Genomic DNA, 20,773 nt, shown 5'->3' with positions numbered 1-20,773 from the left:
TTTTCAACTTTTCTTTTTTCCTGGAATTCTTCTAAGAAATAAACACAATGACAGCCTCAGCTTTTCTCTAAGCTGGCTATCAACAAATCATTAACAATTTCCCCTACCCCATGAATACAATTCAGTCACAGACTCAACCCTCAACCTAAGACAACCAAAAATAAAAAATAAAAAAAATAAAGTTGCTTCTTGCTGATATGTTACATAGTGATTAAATTTTAATTACTGTCACATCCAAAGCTGTTTCGCCAGTCTAGCATTACAAGAATTGCACCATAATGCGCCAACGCACCCAAAACCACCAAAACATGAAATATCTGATGGCTGTGCCCTGCCAAATCAAACCACCCCGGCCTCCATCTCTCCGGAATTCGAGTGACATAAAATCCGGTCCCCGTCAAATAGAAAAACGCCATGGCAGCTTCATACAATAAAGTGAGGTTGCGCTTTGGATTGCCCCAGTTTACAACGCTGGCATGGATGGCAGGGATGATACCAAACAACCCCATTGAAGCAAACAACAAGGCACGAAATGTGCGAAATTCGCTGCTTGAGAGCTTAGGCGAGAGCAATGTCACGATAGTGAAAATGCCCATGACCGTTATGCCGCCGAGGTAGATGAACTGCCAGCGCGAGTCGCATTGGAAGATGTAGTAGATTGGAGGGAAGAATGAGGTGATGATCATGGTGGTGATGCCAGCATAGTCGATGCGGAGGAGCATGAGGTTTAATGGGTGGGAGTGACATGAAAAGAGGTGGCAAATGGTGCTTGAGAGGAGGCAGAACATAGAGCCGGCGAGGAACACATAAAATGGCCAATATGTCACGCCCATTTCAGCTGATGCTACTGATGATGCAAATTCCATATCCTGAGATGTCATTTGCTTCAGTTCAGTAAGATTTGTTGTCATCCCCTGTTAAAGTTCTAATATTAATTTTCGAAGTCATATATAAAACAAATTGTGATCACAAGAAGTAGTGATCTCATATAAATACGAGAAATAATGTTATAGGATTAGGAACTTAATTAGAAGCTAAAGTTAATTACCGAAGTGAAATTATGGGAGACATTTGTGACTGCGCGAATAGGCGTGGACCTGCATCATACAACTACAAATTAAATGAGAAGTTGATGAATTAATTTGCATGATTAAGAGTACAGTTTCCTAGCTACAACTGTTAATCAAGTACTTAATCATACTTAAAATAGTATACATCATTGTGTACCATCACATATATACGTTGTCTCTTAAATGGCCCAAAATTAGCTATTAGTAAACTCCCTGAAATTTTTTTAGAGCACACCCAACAATTAGATTAGCAATTTATATTAATGAATTGATGTACTCTAAAATCATAGGGTTTTGCAGTTTTGAGACTAATGTATGGAATAATGTTCAATCCTTATTTTCCCACTCTTGCTTGTCTAAAAATAAATTTATCCACAAAAGATAGAAAATCCAAAGCTAAGTTTCTAATTTTATGATCAGTCATTATCCATTCTAATTTTAAAATTAGTTTTAAAAATTCCAAGTTGCCAAAAACAGAATCAGAAAGATAAAGAAAGAAAATCCTCAACAAACCTGGAAAAAAAGGCAAGGAGATCCGCTACCTGAGGCACTTCCAACAGATTCGCCATGGTCAAACCCAGAAACAGAACAAACCCAATCAAATGCCTGCAAATAATTCCAAAACAAATATCCAAATTTTTTATAAGAAAAAAACATAATTTAAGTAACAATCAAATTCAATGAAATTAAACAAGAAACCCCATCAAACAAAATAAAATACATCAAAGAATATGAAAATTAGGTTGATTAATGAACAGATGAATAAATTAACTTAGATTTTGAATTGATCATAACAAAATTAAAAAACATACGTCCAAACGTTGAGGGTTTCGTTATGCCACCGGAACACGCTGAAGAAGGCTTCCGCCAGAGGCCAATCAGCGCGGTAGTAATTGAGTATGAACTCATTGTCCTTCATGTACTCCGGCAACTCCCAATACGACATCAACCCGTACCGTTTCGGTTTCGCCTTGTTTTGCTTCTTCTTCTTCTTCCTCTTGTTCTTAATATCTGCAGAAGAGATGTTACGGATTAGGGTTTGATGATTCTTCATTTCTTCTTCTTGTTTGGCAGACGTGGGAGAAGAAGCTGTTTGTTTTGATGAATATCTCTTCCTGGCAAGAGCTCCTCCTTCCTTGGGACTCATTGTCGCCGGACAAAATAATCACAAGGAGGTTGTGGAGGGAGGAGGCTTTCGCTTCAGAGAGAGAACGATAGAGAGAGAGAAATTGGGCTTGTAGGGTGACAAAATTTATATGGAGAGGGACGGGGTTATGGTTTTGAAGAAGGGGAGAGGATTGGATGGGATAACGGGGCTGCCTATTTAGTGCAGTTGGAGGTCGCACAACTGCACCTACCAACCGCCAAACATTCAATTAAATTTTTAGGGTTTTGATTACATGAAATGGAAAAAAAAAAATGGTTGGACATTGACAAGAAATTTTTAATTGTGACGGGAACATAAGTGGTACATCGCGTGTTTTAATAAGAGTGGTGGAAAATTTTATTTTTTAAGTTATTAATTTTTTTGGCATACATATCCCACAATTTGTATAGTGACATGTGGTGTACCATCCCGTGTACCGGTCACAGTGAAAAATTTCTCGACATTGACAAAGACATTTTTATGGGTATCAGAAACATAAGCCACGCATGGTAGTACCTTACGTGTTATGATGTGTGAATAACATGGTAAAATAAATTTACGTGTTATAATTTGAGTCGAATAACGTGTGTAGTATTATTAGCAGATGGAAGAATTTTTTGCATGGAATGGTGGCGTGGGACGAGCAGCTAGCTAGGCATGGTTAGTTGGTTCAGCAATCCATACCTAAACCATTAATAATGCATGACGTCTTTGCCTGGTCTTTCTAGGAAGAGTCTTACAAATTGGTTAACCATATTTTCATTACGTTCACACCAAGCCTAACTGATCAACCAATTTACATAAAAATCCTCTTTTAATTTGGTTTAATTCTTAATTTCACATTACTCATCACTATATTAATTAAAAAGACATTTTAGTCAAAATAGTGTCTAAAATTGGCATAACTCTTCACTTTGATATTTGATATTTGATATTCGAAATCGATATAAGTGGTCTTTGAGTTTGTCCACTGTCAATTATTTTAGTCTTCCATGAAAATTATCTATTAAATAAGGATCAAAATAACAAAAATACCGTGCATTTTATAAACAATGAATAAAAATGATTTGACAAAAATTAAGGGTATAATTGTTACTTTATTACACCCCAGGGACCAAAATAAAAGGTATGTCAATCTTATTTATCAATTTAGCTAAAAAAATATGCCTTAAAAATTATAAATGTATATACGTAAATCTTATGGCTCGTGGATCGATCAATGCATGGTTTCAGTAACACATTTGTATGAAAAATAACCTTGTTGCTTCTAAAATTGTGGATGGTCAATGATAAGTTATTTCACCTTAAATTGACCTAACTACTTTTTTGTCTTTTTCTTTTTATATACAAACCTAACCACTTGTTTTTTAGTGAAAAAAAAAAAGAGTTTCGATTTCGAACCTCGAATTTTTATTTTATAATTCCTACTCGTTATCCTACACACCATTGATACTGTCATTTACCAACCTAACGATTAACTTACAAGCATACTTTTATTTGTCTTTATTTCCTTACATCGAAAAGCACTTATGTTTTTTTGGTCAAGATAAAAAACGATATATTATTTTTTATTTATTAAGTATTTAAGTTTAGGCATGTCAATATTTCGAATATTTCATATTTACGAAGAAATAAAACATTTGTGAGTAAAAAATAATGTTAGAGAGACCAATTATTTAGACTAAATTTTATACGATATGGTTTTTATGATTTGATTATTATTTATTTGTGACACATCACATAGTTTACAAATTTAATCTAAATAGTAAAAAATAGATCTACTTAGCATTATTTGTGAGATAATATTGGTTAACAACTTCCAAGAAAATTTGGATTTTCAATTCATAATGCTTTTGTTTAAACAAATTGGAGATGAATCTAGTACATTCAGATTCTGGTGTGGGAAGCTTAGCTGTTTCTATTATTTTTCTGTACGAATAATAAAATAAATTTTACTAGAAAACAAATTTGATTTTGACCAAACAAAAAAAAATTTGGTATAATTATTTTTTTCTTTGTCATTCAATACTACAGTCTAATACCCCTTTCTTATAGGAGTTAAAACCCTTAGGTTATTCATCAGGCTCTCTAGGTTTTCTACGTAAACCCTAGGAGAGCACTGGTTGCTAGTATCGAGAAACCTTGGTTCTGGGGTTATTTCAGGCTGCTCGTTCAAGCTAGGAGGCAGGCGTGAAGGTTAGGTGCGGCCCAGGTCTCTAATGGTGTTGAAGTGCATCATACAATTCTTTATAAGGTGTTTCACTACGTGCAAGTGGGGTTGGTCGTTGTTTACAACAGGATTGACGACAATGGAAGAAATTGTCTCAAAGTTCTCTGGCAAGTTTGCTATTACTGATGTGGAATAGGAAGTAATTGTGGTTGATAAGCAGGAGATGGGGTCACTGAAATCTTCTAAGGTTTTTCTGGTGGGGAAGGTATTAACCTCGAAACCATTTAACAAGGAAAACTTTAAGCGACAGATGCATAGTTTATGGTGCCCTAAGGCGCAAATGCTGATTTTTAACCTTGAAGATAATCGCTTCGCGTTTAGTTTCAACTCTCAGTCTGAGAGAACTACAATTCTGAGGGGGGGTTCTTGGTTGTTTAATAAGCAGTTTCTGTTGGTGTTAGCCGAGGCAGATAATATGGCCTTTCCTTCTATGGTTCCATTGGTTCTTCAGGAATTTTAGATCCAAGTTAAGGGGTTACCATTCTGTTATATGACACGCCAGATGGGGAAGTTCTTGGGTAACCAGTTAGGGGGTATGTACTCACTGATCAGAGTTGAAAGGATGAACAGTTCGGAAGCATTCTCAAAGTTAGGGTCTGTTTGGATATTCGAAAACCCTTGAAACGGTATATGGTATTGTAGCTTGACGGTCGAACATTGAATGTTGATATTCGATATGAAAAACTGCCATTTACTTGTTTTTTATATGGAATAATGGATCATGCAGATGAGCAATGTGAAAAATACCATGGAGGCCAGGATAATGATTATTCTAAGCCGTATGGGAGGTGGTTTCAAGATGATGTCTTAGGGAAGGATTATAGAAAGCCAGTGGCTAAACAATTTGGTTTAGTGCCTTAGGGGGGTTGGTCCATGTCAATACCGATGGTTATAGACATGGATGAGTTTATGGAGGAGGATGATGGTCCTGTAGAGACTATAAAGAAGGATGAGGGTCCTGTAGAGGAGTCGGGTTGAAGGAATCAGATTGTCTTAACATCTGAAATTCAAGCCCCGTGGAAGGGGAATACGGATAAGGGTGGTTTAGAGTTATGCTCTGAGGGCTTGGTTGATGGGAGGCAAAATTTTCAGGATATTCTGGACCTTAATGTTGACCTTATGGAGGAAACAAATGGTGTGGCAATATTGCCATACAGGCCACCAGTGAGAGAGCTACTGGTGCGCCCATCTCAACCTTTGTTATTGTTTGGTATTAAGTTAGTAACGGAGGTAAGGGGTTTCGGATAGAGAAGGGTAAGGCTAATGGTAGCCTGCGCGAACCCTTATTGTCGCTGAGCTCTGATTCGTTCAATCTGGACCCTTTCATTTTTGGAATTGGGAACTTGGAGAGGAGTAAGTTACCCCAACGATTAGGATGGAGTAAAGGAAAAATGAGGATGTAGAGGGATAAGATGGCTCTCCCTAAGCTGGGGAAAATGGTGATTCGCAATAAGGACTATGTTACACGTTTTCATGCTACGAAAAAACGTGTTTTCTCGAACTCTATGATTGTTAAAGTGGAAGAGGCTGACGAGGTTCAGCCCCGCCGAGTGCAATGAGTTATATCAGTTGGAATTGTCGGGGGCTTGGGAACCTTCGTGCAATTCGAGCTCTAAAGAAATTGGTTCTCTTTAAAGACCCCGCTGTGACTTTCCTATGCGAAACTATCAACTCCAGAGAACACATGGAGAAGTTGAAATCACAGTTACAGTTTTGGTTTGCGTTTATGGTTTCGAGTTTATGATGGTCTGGTGGTTTGTATGTGATGTGGTAAGAGGATGTGCCAATTTCCCTTTGAACCTATTCTTCCAATCATATTGATCTTGAAGTGGGAGGTATGAGAGATGCTGCTCACTGAAGGCTTACATTCTTTTATGGCTTTCTTCTTAAAGCTGATCGCTACAAGTCATGGGATCTGCTTCGGTGTCTTAAGGAGAATTCGTCCTTACCGTGGTGTTGTGTAGGAGATTTTAATGAAGTTCTTCAGGCCATTGAGCAGGAATGAGGGATGTACGTAGTGAAAGACAAATTAAAGGTTTTCGAAATGCGTTGAGGGACTATGAATTGAAAGATATGAGGTTTGTTGGTAACAGGTTCACTTGGGCAACTACGAGGGGTGGTGGTATTAAGGTTTGGTTAGATCGAATACTTGCATCACAATAGTGGTTTGCTTTATTCTCAAGGTTCAGAATTGTACATTTGAAGCCTACATCCTCCGACCACATTCCAATCGTACTAGAGTAGGAGACCAGGAAATGTGATAATGTTAAAAAGAGGTTTAGGTATGAAGATCGCTGGTCCGTGAGGGATGGGTGCGAGTATGTAGTTCAGGAAGGGTGGTCTTTAAACTGCGTGGGCTCTCCTATGTATCGAGTGGTGGAAAAGATCAAGGCGACACAGATGCAATTACTTAAATGGGTCAAGAACACATAACGCTTTATTCCTGGTGAAATTGTCAAGACAGAAGATAAACTACAAGTTTTCTTTGGTAAGCCTTTTACTGAAATAACTATTGCACAAAGGCATGAGCTATATACTCGATTACATTCGCTATTGGCATAAGAAGAGGCTTTCTGGCGTCAGCGTTCCAAAGAGAATTGGTTGCGACTTGGTGATCATAATACTAAGTACTTTCGTCATAAAGCTACTCGTCATCAACGAAGGAATGGGTTGTATGGGTTGTTCGATGATAATGGGCAATGGCATGAAAGTAAGGAGAGGATGACTACGGTAATAGTGGATTACTTTCAAAACTTGTTTGACTCCTCGGGGGACGTTGAGGCGTCAATGGTTCTTAGTGTCGTTTCCCATAAAGTAACGGCTGAGATGAATATTAGTCTTTTGGCACCATTTTCTGATGATGAAATCAAGATTGCTTTGTTTCAAATGCATCTTACAAATGCACCTGGACCTGATGGTATGACACTCGAATTTTATCAGAAACATTGGCCTATTGTTGGTCATGATATATGTGAAGGTGTTCGTTCTCTCCTCTCTTCTAGGAATATGATGCGCAAAATTAATTTTACGCATGTCACTCTTATTCCTAAGAAATCGGACCCCACTTCCATGACTCAACTCCGTCCTATCAGTTTGTGTAACGTGATATACAAAATATGTTCAAAAGTTCTTACGAACATGTTGAAGATGTTTTTACCCAACATTATTTCACCATCCCAAAGTGTGCTTATTTCTGGAAGGCTGATTTCAGATAATTGTTTGGTGGCTTCAGAAATTGCTCATGCTATGAAAAAGAAGAATAGTGGTTGGAATGGTGTGATGGCGTTGAAATTAGACATTAATAGAGCATATGACCGTATTAAATGGTCTTTTCTTGAGCAAATAATGAGACGGTTAGGTTTTGTGAAAGGATAGATTAATTGGATTATGATGTGTGTCAGTTCAGTGTCTTACTCCTTTATGCTTAATTGGGAGCCCGTGGGTTTGGTACAGCCTAAAAGAGGGATCGGCAAGGGGATCCGTTATCACCATTCTTGTTTGTGATTTGTGCGGAAGGTCTTTCAGCTTTGTTGGATGTGTGGGAAGCGAAAGAACGGATACAAGGAATTAAGATTTGTAATGGGGCACCAAGCACTTATCATCTCCTTTTTGCTGACGATAGCTTCATTTTTGCCAGAAGCTTTTTGCAGGAATGTTGTGAGTTGAATGAGTTGTTGAAATGTTATGAGAGAGCTTCGGGACAAGCGGGTAATCTTGGAAAAAGCAGTGTGGCGTTTAGTGCGAATGTTCATGAGTTTGATGCTCAATTACTTGATGATTGCCTGGGGATGAAACAGGTGGAATACCATGATCGATATCCTGGTTTGCCTGTGCTCACTAGTAAATCTAAGAAGGCAACGTTTACTTATATTAAGGATAGGCTGTGGAAAAAGCTTAATGGGTGGCGGGGGAGTCTTCTTAGTAGTGCAAGAAAAGAGATTCTCATTAAAGCAGTGGCTTAGGCAGTTCCTCTATATACAATGCAAACTTTCCTTCTCCCTAAGACGTTGTGCGATGAGTTAAATCAGATGGTGGCTCAGTTTTGGAGGGGGAAAGAAGCGGGTAAAAGGAGTATTTCATTGGGTAAGTTGGCAGACATTGTGTAAACCAAAAAGTGAATGAGGGTTGGGCTTTAAAGATTTGTATGCTTTTAATCTTGCTTTGCTGGCTAAACAATGTTGGCGTATAATTCACCACCCACATTCTCTTGTTGCTTAAATCTTCAAAGCTCGTTATTTTCCTGATTCGGATTTTCTTCAAGTTCTGGTGAAGACAAATTCGTCATTTTGTTGGAGAAGTGTGGCGGCAACAAGAGTTTTGATTCAACATGGAGCACGTTGGCGAGTGGGTGATGGATTGAGTATAAAAATATGGGGTGATAGTTGGCTCCCGCGAGTTAATTATGCAAAGGTGCTCAGTCCTATACCAATAGGTGTACATCCAAATCTAACCGTTAGATCTCTCTTGGTGGATTTGGATCGCGTTCAATGGAATACACAGTTGATTTCAAAGATGTTTTTTGAAGAGGAGGCCAACCTTATTATGAGTATTCCGTTGAGTTTGTTTAGTCCACCTGATGAGCTGATTTGGTTTAAATAACCTAATGGAAATTTTATGACTAAGAGTGCTTACTTCGTCGCTTGGTCGTGTAGTGAAATTTATGGTAATATACCGAATGTTTCAACGATGACGGAGGAGATCCAGTTTCTTTGGAAAGCTTTGTCGAGGGCTAAGGTTCCAGGCAAAGTTAAAGTTTGTGTTTAGAGATGTTTGAATGCTTTGCCATCCAGAGTTAATATGAGGAATAGGAGAGTCATTAGTGATAATTATTGTCCTTTTTGTGCCAATGTACCAGAAACAATTGAATGGACTATTGTATTGCTCACGTGTAGTAGCAATTTGGTTTTTCAGTCCTTTGGGATTGCAAACATGGCGGCACAGAGAAGTTGGATTCCAAGATTGGTTGGCGCGGTTGGCACAGTCTCTCTCAAGGGAGAGCTTTGATTTGGCACTAGTTTTGATATGGAAGATTTGGACTACTCATAATCAAATGATTTGGCAGGGATAAGTGTTACAACCTCAGGAAATCCAACTGCAAGCGCATACTTGGCTCCTCAAGTTTAAAAAGTGGAACGTGGTACACAAGCATGACAAACCTAATGTTGTGCAGACTTGGCGGAGGTCGGAGGAAGGTTGGTTTAAGTGTAATGTCGATGGAGCGTGGGATGAACGTGCGGCAGTGGGTGGTGTTGGTGTCATTATCAGGAATGCAACTAGAGATTTTATAGAAGCTTTGGCTATGAAAATGACGGCTGTTGGGTCTCCTATGCAGGCTGAGATCGCTGCTGTTCCTGAAGTAGCTGTATTTGCGCTGCAATGGATGACTGAGCAACTTATATTAGAAGGGGATGCATTGTTGGTCATCGCCGCAATTCAAAATAAAGCGATGGTTAATCACGGGTCATTTGGGCATTTGTTGGAAGATACCCGAAGGATCCTGCAGTCTTTCAAAACATGGAAAGCTGGCTACGTTCGTAGATATGCTAATTCAGTGGCGCATCGACTAGCTCGATTCGGTCTAACCTTGGAGCACCCAGTTTCTTGGTTTGAGGATCCCCTGATTTAATTACTGATCTTCTGACGGAGGATAATGTTCATTGTTAGTATTTATTTCCTTGGAAGATTCAGTCTTAATTGTTATTTTGTTTGGTGCGGGACAGTTTTTTTCCCTTCATTCAGGTTATTTTTTGGAAAGGTTTTTATTGAGGCCCATTGTTAGGACTCTCTATTTGATTGTACGTTGTTCTTATTATGAATGAATTATGAATGAATATCGTACTTCTTCAAAAAAAAAAAAAATACGGTCTGGTAGTATTTCTCTTCACTTATACGTAAGAGGTCATACGTTCAAATCTCGTGAATGGCAAATTCGATACCACATTAGATTGCTCATTATGTGGTTTAGCCGAACTTCATATTCTCCTTAATATAAAATATATCGTTGTATTAATAAAAAAAAATCTCTTGCATTTATTTTGTGGTGAATTCAGTTGGTGTTTTGTTAAACATTACACGTTTCCATAAATATACATGTCACCCTACGGACACATGCCCTTCCAGGGGAAGTTTGGCAATGGCAAGTCAACACGTGTACTTGTTGAGGGGACCCACACTTTTGCAATCATCAACATGAAGGCAATTTACCAAACTACCAAGAAACGAGTTCAACACAATTACCGTCCCAATTTAATAATGCAATTTTCTTTCACATAGCAATGCATATTATTGGATTGAACGTCACAAAACGATGAATTTATTTCATGTAAATCTTCTCCACAGGACCACAAACAAATAGTGAGCCAGATCCACATCTTTAATAACATACTTTTGGAGAGAGGAATCCTATGATATGGATACACCAAAACTGTAACGTCTCATGTCAAAATGTTATGTGTGAGCGCACGCCACTATAACGGTGTACCAGTCCGGTGGAAATTGCTCTCCTAGTTTTATGTCTTGACATCAACAGCTAAGTAAAAGCAAGCTCTGGATGAAAATATGAAATCGCAGAGACAGAGAGAGCATCCTCCTCCAAAACTCCACACATGTTGCCTACTTTTATTTCTTAACTAAATATAGCCAGAAAGTAACATAAGGTTTAAACTTGATGAATACAAGTATTGAGCATTATATCGAATCCCCCGGCAGACAAATTTTCCCGCGGGGGGGGGGGGGGTCCAAAACGCAAAGGGTTCAAGATGTAGAACAAAAAAACTGCTTACTGAGAAGGCTTTAATAATGAACATTTCTAGTTCTTGAGAACTCCTAGTTTCTCCAAGGAAGCACGGATATCGTCGCTCCCGCAACCTTCACTGGTCTGAACTATGTTGGGGGTGTCAAGTGCCAGGACATCGGATAGAGGGTAGTTTCGGTTCGTGTGGAGTTGACTGATTGCATTGCTGGCAACTCCTTTCAGCACTACACTTTTGTGCAGTCCACCAAGCAACCCTTCGTAGTCTGTATCCCCGCATTCTCCAGCGACAACCACCACTTTCGATAAGTCTACCCCCCATCGGAGATATAAATACCTAAAGCAAATGCTCGTTTCAGTGATCAAAGATTCAAAAGCAATTTCAAAGCAGTTTTACAATTTTACTAAACCAATGATCATTTGGATTTGTCGACAACAGGACATAAGCATTCACTTTATTACTTTTAAGTAATATATGTAATTAGATTCTACTAGACTTTTACCATGGACGTGATGAGTTCATTCTTGTCAGATAAACCATAAAGCGAAAAGTCACTAAATTAACTCAATAGTTTAGATAAGAATAGATGTGCTTGAAAGAAGTTATGCATAAATACTGTACCTGAGGGCTTGAGAACGAGACGCCAATACTGGAATAACGTTCACTCTGGTCCCGTTTTGGCAGTAAATTACATGGCACCGTAAAGCCTGAATCCTCAGCACCTTCCGGAGCTCCTTTACCGAGGGTAGCTGCAAAGATGAAATAAAAGAATTTCCAATGATGTAAATCCAATGTAATACACTATAAAATATTACATGCTTCAATAAAAAATCGAGGTTCATTTGTATCATTAATTGAAGTTGCCCAGTGTACTAATGTACCAATGTACCAATCATTTTTATCATTAATTTAAGAATTCATACCAAACTCATCCAGAAAAAAAATTGATGAACACTTACCTTTCCTGGCGTCTGCACTTTGAAAGCATAACAATAGTCGGTTGAAAGTTGATCAGCTGCAGAAACAATCTCCTCACTCCCAGTCTTCTTATCATTAATTGAAGTTGCCCAGCGTACCAATGTCTTCCTCAATCCTTCTCCACCCCAACGATATTCAATGTGTGAATGATAATAAAAGTCGACCACAAAGGGGCGCTCCTCAGAATTAATAGATGGATAGTAGAGATCACTGCCACTGTTGCAAATATATGCATCAAAATCATTAGGGTTCAAGCCCCCTGAAACCAGAAATGAACGTATCTCGATTATGGTCAAGGATGTTGACAATATGAATCCTACAGAGCCTTCAGCCTTCTCCTTTCCCATAGCCTCAAAAATATTTTTTGTAATTTCATTAAGTTCTGTAATGGTTTCACAATCCACAGAAATGACAATAAGATGTTTCCTCCTCCTCAAAACTGGGAACTTTCCAGCACTGTTATGGTCTGCTTTCTCTGAGAACCCAGCCTTCCGAGTGTCCCTCGAAATACCCTTTGACCATGCCAAAACAGCACTCTCTATTTTACTCCTTTTATCAGCAGTATTTCCTTCAGAATCTAAACTATCATTTACACTAGTTTCGCTCTTTTCTCCATCCATTGAAAACTTCAAGTTCAAAGATAAATCTTGTATATCTCTCAAGGAATCACTTGGGGAATCTGATTCTGAAGTGCCTCCTCCATCCTCACTTCTCTGCCAATGTGGTTGCCTCTGTTTGACACTGGCTATTCGGGATAGATAAGTTTTGCAGTGCTCGGGCCACGAAAATAGGTGAATGTTCTTCAACCCATTCTGCCGACATCTTGCCCAAAGCTGCTTATCAGCAACAAGCTTCAGGAGAGCATCAGCAATAGACTGCTGATCATGAGGATCAATAAGAAGACCATTGTCAAGTACCTGCAGAAATAGCTCCAATCAGTTTTCGAATTCCAACAACTAGTCTATGTAAATTGTAAAATACATGTAAAACCTTCTATTAATTCTTTACGACCAATGAGCAGGCATACCTGATGTATATCAACAGGGCCTCCATTTTTTGTGGCAACAATAGGTAAACCATGAGCAGCTGCCTGTACAATGAAAGAGCAGAAGTTAAACTCATTCGTGAAAAAAGAACAAGAAATCATAAATAGTCGAATAGCACACAACTCCTCATAAGTCATAAGTTTTAGACTCTCACCTCAATTAAAGTGAGTCCAAAGGGCTCAATGAAAGCTGGATTAATGAAAACACCCTGCAAAAAGGATTAAAATGAAATATTTAAACAACCATCAAGAACCTAGGACAGCACCGCAGACAACCAGCAAACCAAATGCCAAGAGCTAAGGCAATCTCCGGTCAGCAGTCACAGCAAGTAGCATGGCAGAGGCAGGATTGAAAAACCTACTTCTCACAGTGGTGATGATAGACTTAAGAAAAATGAGAGAAAGTTTCTACAGTACGTTTAAGTTAAAAAGAAGAGGAGCATTAACAGGACCAGTTTTACGTTAGGTGGACTGAGAGTTGATTCTTGTTTATGGGTATGAAATAATAGCTAATAATATTAAACTAATTGCCACAATAAAGTAAGAATAATAGTAAAGTTTCTGTAGCTACAAATTAAAAATAATTCTACCAGAGCACTGCAGGTATACAATGTTGAACACTTGGGAAAAAAATTGAATGGCAAAAGATATAAACAAGTACAGTTAAATAAACCTTTGCATGAGTTGTATAGAAAAGAGTCCAAACAAAGGAAAAAAAGTAAATCCAAATGCACACTGCACAAAACTATGTTAGTGGAAGATCTATAACAGTGTTTCACTTTTTCCTATATAGAGTGCACATATAAATAAGTTTACTTCCCATTTCTAGATTCTAAACAACAATAGGTACCTTTGTCTTTGCTGCTAGACGATATATCTCAGGAACATCAGACTGTTTGTGATGTTTGGGGTATGCGACTTGCCCGTACAAATCATATTTGTCAATAAGCTTGAGCACTGAGAGAAGAAGAGAAGCACTTGTGCTTGACATTTCATCAATTCCATCGCGGTTACCCATAATGAGTGTCTGCAGAGTAGAGAGTACAGAGGAAAAGAAAAAGATTAAGCAAATGCCATTGGCTCAGCAACAAAGCCAATCAGCTGGTCAGATAAAACACAAGGGTATCTACAGCAAGAAAGTGCCATTAAGGATTCTAACATACAAGGTTAGCAAGCTCTCTTAGTGGACGACATTCCCCAAATGCTTTGAGCAAAGTTGTGATGTTCTTTTTTGGATCTGGTCTAGCAAGGGCAAGAATCATAGGCTTGCGAGGATTGGTAAAGAAACGCATTATCTGCATCATGAAAAAATTCAGTTGGCACCAGTCAATGCATAATTCATGAAAACACAAGGGTTGAAAATTACAAAGCAGGACACATTGAAACTGACTGATCAGCTATATCTCTGAAAGAAATCAGAGTAAAATGAATAAAGAATAACTAGCACCTCAGACCAAATAGGTGGGTCTGGAGAAGTAGGATGGTCTTCATTTGCTTCTGTTTCAGCATCCATATCACCATCATGCGGAACAATATGATGGAACTCCATTCCAGGAGGAATTATCTGCACAGAGATACTAATTTATAAGGTATGTATATAAAACGAGCAAGCCACGAGTACATAGACCTTAAAACAGTGCTGCTAAGATTAGCAAGAAAAAAAAAATACTCAGAAGCATACCCCACCCCACTCATATTGGACCAATTTTTCAAGTCCTCCCCTAGAGTTTGGAAAAGCACTCATCAAGAATATGAAAGAAGATCTCAGCACTTACCACCATGCGGGGCATGGACCTTCCATAACAGCTCACATTGCGCCTGATCCTAGCTCGTAGTTTACGCTCCAGTATAGGATCAAAACCATCATACAACCGCCATTGCTCTTCTATCTCCTGTCTAGTGCTGGTAATAACTATTTCAGACGCATCAAGGGCTAACTCCTCAGCCTCTATCCGACGCATTATTTTATATGTTTTGTTGATCTCATCTCTTGAAAGTCGGCCTTGCTTTAAAAGTTGCTCCAACTTATCTCGGCCGAGTGAGTGGCCAGTAAAAAGCATCGGTACATTTAAAGCACCAGAGAGAAGAGCAGCTGAGTCACCAGCATCTGCATAATGCCCATGGATGGCAACAGGCCAGACTGGCTTCCCACCACCAACTTGTTCACCCAAAACTTTGGACATTTGCATTATGTGGTTCAATGCACCATCAACAAATTCAGGTATGTGTGGCCAGAGTTCTTCCTTGGGAATGTATTTATCTTTGGGACCGAATGGTATACGAATGATATAAGAACCACTGCTCTCTCCCACCTCTTCTTCAAAACATTCTGTATTTATTGGAGTCAGCATCTCTGTGGGCTCACCATAACTCCAGTCTACATCCGGCGAAGACACTTGTCTTGTTAGTAGATCAACTCGGTACACTCCTGGTGTGGTACCCAAAGCCCTTGCAAGTTCTACTACATACTTAACCTACATGGAATATAAACCCAGCATTATGCAGGTAGCTATATAAGCTACTACAAAATGTATTTTTATATCAAACAACAAATGCACAGTGCAAACCGGGACTGGAAGTGAAACCACATTAACAACAAAATATTACCTGACCACCGGTGTCAGAGTCCCGACCGAGCTCCATTTGTTCACCTCGTATAAGACCATGAAGGCTACACGAATACTTGTTGTCAAAAACATTATTATGAAAACAGAAAAATTCTGCAGCAGCTAGTTAAACAATCATCCCCCTGCTTCCGTTAAATACTGATGGTTGTATCAACTAATATTATCATTTAAGAAGCCCCATGCAAAACTTAAAAAACTAAAGTTCAGTTCATGCCTTATTAGTACAATGTATAGCTTTTTCCCCTTCTGCTGACTAATCCATGTCTCCATTGCGTCAACGGAGTTAATTCTAGGCAGTTTGCTTCTGTGACTATCACCGTGAGCTGATATGTCACTCACCAAATCTCCCTTCTCTCCCTCGGACAAGTCTTCAGACATATCAGCAGTAGCTTCTCTGCGACCTCTTTCACGTTCAAGGCGGCGTTTCGCCATCCGTTGAGCTTCTTCTCCCTCAAGCTGCAGAAGAATAGATAATGAGAAGGAAAAAAATAAATAAATAAAATGGTCATAAGTTTTCTGTTCTATTTCATTCATTTTCCACCTAAAATTACCGTCTCATTTGTTAAATTGCATTTAAACAAAATGGTCATAAGTTTTCTCTTCTCTTTCTTTCGTTTTCCACGAAAAATTACCGTCTCATTCGTTAAATCACATTTAAACAAAATGGTCATAAGTATTATCTTCTCTTTCTTTTGTTTTCCACCAAAAATTACCATCTCATTCGTTAATTAATACGTATTCATGTATCAGCAATTTCCAAATTCCAAAATTGACAAGACCCTACGAACAATTAGTACATAGTAATAATTAGAAATTAAAAGGAACAATTTTTATATAAAACATTGGATTTAGCACACTCGGAAAAATTATTATACACTAATGCAAGAACACACATCCTGCAATCTTAGCTTGCAAGCTATCAGCACACGAATCAAACAGGCACAAAGCGCACGAAGAACAATCTATATCGAAAATTTTCAAGCCGAAACGTAAGCGAAAAGCAACAAACCTGCTTCTTCTGGCGGGCCAAGTTCCAAATCCGCCAGCACAAATTTTCCAATCTAGTGTTCCTCTCCTGTGGACTCCTCGTCGCCGCAGCCTGCCATCGATTCCCACCCATCATCAATCAAACAGAAAACAGAGCAGAAACATAATTTAGAGAGAGAAATAAAGGAGAGAGAGAGAGAGAGAGTGAGACTTACGCGAACCCAGGAGCGATGGAGATCGGTCTCATCGAAGCCGGTGATGACTTCCTCGACGAAGTATCGGGTGGGACTGAAGTGTCCTCTCTCCCGGAGCAGCAGAGAGGATTTGGCGTCGTCGACAAGTCCCGGGCCAACGTCCAGAATCGCCTCCAGGTAACTGTTTATCCAATCGTTCCCCGCCATTAATCACCAAATCTGAGCTTTTCAGTGCCAGCTGGTTCGGCAGCTGATTCCGATTGCAAATTCAGAGAGAGAAGGATAGATGAGAGAGAGAGAGAGAGAGAGAGAGAGAGAGCTGTGGACGGTGGAGGAGAGTGAGAAACGGAGGGAAGGGGGGGGGGGTGTTTATGCATGTGAATGCGGGGGCGGAGGGAGGGAGGAGGTGGTGTTGGCCTTGACAACGAGCTTCTCTGTTTTGTTTTCGCCTTCAAATTTGGGATTTTCGCTTTGTCCACAATTGTTTGACTAATCCAGGATCTTTAATTACATAAAATTACTTTCTAGTCAAAAGGATGCTTTCAAGTTTAAAGTTTAGGACAACAAAATTTGAACCATTTTTTTGTTAGATTTAAATACATTTTGTAAAATGGACACTAACGAAAGAGAAGTTAGAAGTGATCCTTGCCAAAAATAAAGTAATTTCTTTTTTATGAATACAATGCCTTTTTTATTAAAGTAATTTCTTAGCGTGCTCTTACGCGGGTATTAATTGAATTCTTTTATAACAAATACAATAATTTTAAATATATAAAAATTGCTTCGGTTATCCTTACCTATTGATATTTTTTATTCCATATATGTGCTTTCTTCTTTTTTAAGAATATTCTATATGGGAATTTAATTCCTTTTTTATCGTTTTAATCTATATGTCACTATGAAACGAAATAGTTGCGTATTGAAACAATTTTGAATCTTTATAATTTATGACATACCCTGATCGAGATCGAGGCATGCTGACCGTCACGTGAGAGTGACATAGCCATGTACACAGTGCGGAAGCAATAAGGAGAAAAAATATACGAAGAAATAAAAACCGGAAGCTACTAATGTGCACTTATAAACAGGAAGTGCTAGGAGTGAAATACAAGTATAAATACACCTAATCAGAGCATAGAAAGTCTAGGTGTAGTCCAGTAAGACAAGTACTAGTTAAACAGTATCAGAAGATATCCTACTAATATTTTATTCTGTCAGAACCGCTGAGATCCTCAATGCCACCAACAGCAAGTCTACCTAATACCTGGAGGGGTGCAAAACAGAAAACGTGAGTGGGCAAAAACAAAGCTTTTAAGAACACATTTAACTTTCAAAATGCTCTAACCCCTCGTCGTAAAACATGTATACTTTTTCCCAGAAATAGAATATAAACATATGCATATATACATACATATATATATATATATATATATATATATATATATATATCAATTCAAATCATGCTACACATATTCATAATCATAAGTATGCCATGACAAGATATAAACAGGATAAGTAACTCAGGTGAAAATAAATTCATGGAAAATAATACATGAACCGGAACCCCTGCAAAAGTCTGTACGGCTGAATTCATAACTCATTAGTCAATCTAGCCGGAGTCACTACAATGACCTATACGGCACTACACTGCACACAAGTCGGAACCACTACAAGGGTCTGTACGACAAGACTGGGTGTAATATAATTATACTCAATATTACGCTCTCATGATAGCTGGACGATAAATCGTTAGTCACCTACGAGTCGGAACCACCTACGATGGTCTGTACGACAAGACTGTGCACCTAAATTGGATCTAATGTGAGCATATGGTGCGGGAGGTGACATTATATACAAGCATGTGTCATATCTCTGCCTAATCACTAACATTGGGGTGCAGGTTTATGAGCTCTATGTTTCTCAATTAATCACAACCGTTAATCACATTCACAATTCATAACTCACCTGGACTTACCTGAGCGTCCACAACACCACAATTATATATATATATATATATATATATGCAAACATCATATGCATATTCTAAATATAAAACGTTTGGCATGGCAACTCAAATCATAACTCATTTAAATTCATTTTCTGGGAAAATATCAAGCATATACATATATACTTAAAATAAAAAACCCACTCACTGGTATGTCGAAGGATCGTAGCCCCCGAGTCGCCCTTGACTGCACTCGTCCTCGGGATAAGCCTCCCCTATATGCGAAACAACTATAAAAACGTTAATTTAAAGCACATAACCAATACTAGCTAATAACTTCTCATACATTGCTCAAATGGGATGTTTGAATATACTAACGTGATCTACACAACCTCACAAACATCCCTATATTTTTAGAAAAAATTTCCGACCACCCACGCGCCGCCACGCATCGGCCAAGGCACGGCCAGACGCACCGCCCACGCGCGGGCACGTGCCAGGCACATTGACGGCGGCAGTTAACGCCGTCAGGAATATTCTGTCCAAAAGCAAGCATATACCGTCAATTATTAATGGCGTCATCTAATGCCGTTAGCATATTCCGTCAAAACTGGGGGAATATGCCCTTGTCTTCTCCGAATGTCGCCGGACGCTGGTGACTTCGCCTGTTTCTGGAATTTATTTCAAAACCTTATATCTTCTTCATTTCTTAACCAAATTCCATGAAATTTGAACCAATTTGAAGATCTCACCAAGACGAACAAAACCATACATGAGTCGAGCCCTGAAACCCGCCGGAAAAAGCCTCGATATTCCGGCAAATCTTAAACTCGTCATTCTCGATAATTCGACGTCCAAATTCTTCCAACGAACCACTCCGAGCCTTGTGATGACCTCCTTAAGCCACCTGTAAGCTTGAAATCCCAAAAAACGCACGATTTTACGATTGCATGAATAGTGACATAAATCGAGTTAGGGGTTTCACGAGTTTTCGAAGAAGTTCTTACCTAAAAATGGTACCCTTCAACTCATATGAACCTTAGGAACGAAATGGTGTCCTTTAAACCCTCGATCTGCAAACTTTCGAATAGTTTGTCGTTAATCCGTACGGGAGAAAATGAGAGATAGTGAGTCCGAGGTAGAGAGCACAGGAGAGAAGAGAGAGAAATGTACTTTTGTGTGTGTGTGGTCCAAATTGGGTCACCAACCAAACATCTAAAACTTTAAAATTTGATTGAGTCTAAGCCTTAGCTCATTTACACACACCACCACCAACCGTTCAAAGGCAATTTCGACAATTCACGTTATCAATAACTTTAATTCAGGACGGGCTATGAAAATTTAACCACAAGAATTTGTTTGTGTAATTTGTGTTCACTTTAGTTTTCTCTCTTTAACGATTTTTTTCGTATCTATATATGTACACTTTCATTATATTGTCGAATTTGTTTTAATAAATATTGTTGATTGGTAAGAAAAAAAAACATAATATTGTATTGTATATATGAATAATTTATAAGTTTGGAACAGGAGAACCTTTACAAGGTAGGCTATTTAGCCAACTAATCAATTCAAATATTAAGCTTTTTTTTTTTTTGGAAACTAATAAGCTTTTTTGTTTGTTGGCAAATTACAAATACGCGTTAGGTGGAGATCACAAAAATTATCTGAAAACAACAAAAGACAGTATTTTATTTGTCGGAATAAGTAAGTTCATAATATTAAATAAATAAATAATAAATAAAGACTAACATATAAAGTAATTATTTTAAATAGTTAATTAATGTCCAAACTCACA

General features: G+C 38.5%; 3 protein-coding genes across 4 annotated transcripts; 1 reads left to right on the top strand and 2 right to left on the bottom strand.

The window, feature by feature from the left end:
• On the bottom strand, positions 1 to 2,371 carry LOC126601125 (heptahelical transmembrane protein 1-like). Of its 2 annotated transcripts, none has more exons than XM_050267790.1 (4): positions 1,883 to 2,371; positions 1,584 to 1,676; positions 1,049 to 1,097; positions 1 to 869 (listed from the first exon to the last, which is right to left on the bottom strand). In XM_050267790.1, exons 1-4 carry the CDS (start codon positions 2,215 to 2,217, stop codon positions 219 to 221), a joined length of 1,128 nt encoding a protein of 375 aa, XP_050123747.1. In that variant the 5' UTR covers positions 2,218 to 2,371; the 3' UTR covers positions 1 to 218. The 2 variants fall into 2 exon arrangements, with proteins under 2 accessions (XP_050123747.1, XP_050123746.1); XM_050267789.1 differs by having other exon boundaries at positions 1 to 914; positions 1,883 to 2,369.
• A 4,863-nt stretch (positions 2,372 to 7,234) lies between these two features.
• LOC126602671 (uncharacterized) lies at positions 7,235 to 8,409 on the top strand. The gene is made up of 2 exons (XM_050269583.1): positions 7,235 to 7,763; positions 7,964 to 8,409. Exons 1-2 carry the CDS (start codon positions 7,235 to 7,237, stop codon positions 8,407 to 8,409), a joined length of 975 nt encoding a protein of 324 aa, XP_050125540.1.
• A 2,589-nt stretch (positions 8,410 to 10,998) lies between these two features.
• On the bottom strand, positions 10,999 to 17,509 carry LOC126603600 (probable sucrose-phosphate synthase 1). The gene is made up of 13 exons (XM_050270514.1): positions 17,052 to 17,509; positions 16,859 to 16,948; positions 16,064 to 16,305; positions 15,830 to 15,893; positions 14,998 to 15,696; positions 14,670 to 14,786; positions 14,386 to 14,517; positions 14,073 to 14,249; positions 13,378 to 13,431; positions 13,205 to 13,267; positions 12,159 to 13,094; positions 11,821 to 11,948; positions 10,999 to 11,535 (listed from the first exon to the last, which is right to left on the bottom strand). The coding sequence occupies exons 1-13, from the start codon at positions 17,235 to 17,237 to the stop codon at positions 11,256 to 11,258; spliced, it is 3,168 nt and encodes a 1,055-aa protein (XP_050126471.1). The 5' UTR covers positions 17,238 to 17,509; the 3' UTR covers positions 10,999 to 11,255.
• Between the last annotated feature and the right edge of the window lie 3,264 nt (positions 17,510 to 20,773).

This window comes from Malus sylvestris, chromosome 15, assembly GCF_916048215.2.
Source record: "Malus sylvestris chromosome 15, drMalSylv7.2, whole genome shotgun sequence".
In the NCBI taxonomy this organism is placed as follows: domain Eukaryota; kingdom Viridiplantae; phylum Streptophyta; class Magnoliopsida; order Rosales; family Rosaceae; genus Malus; species Malus sylvestris.
The sequence above is the reverse complement of the archived record's forward strand: the minus strand, read 5'-3'. Positions and strand labels throughout refer to the sequence as shown.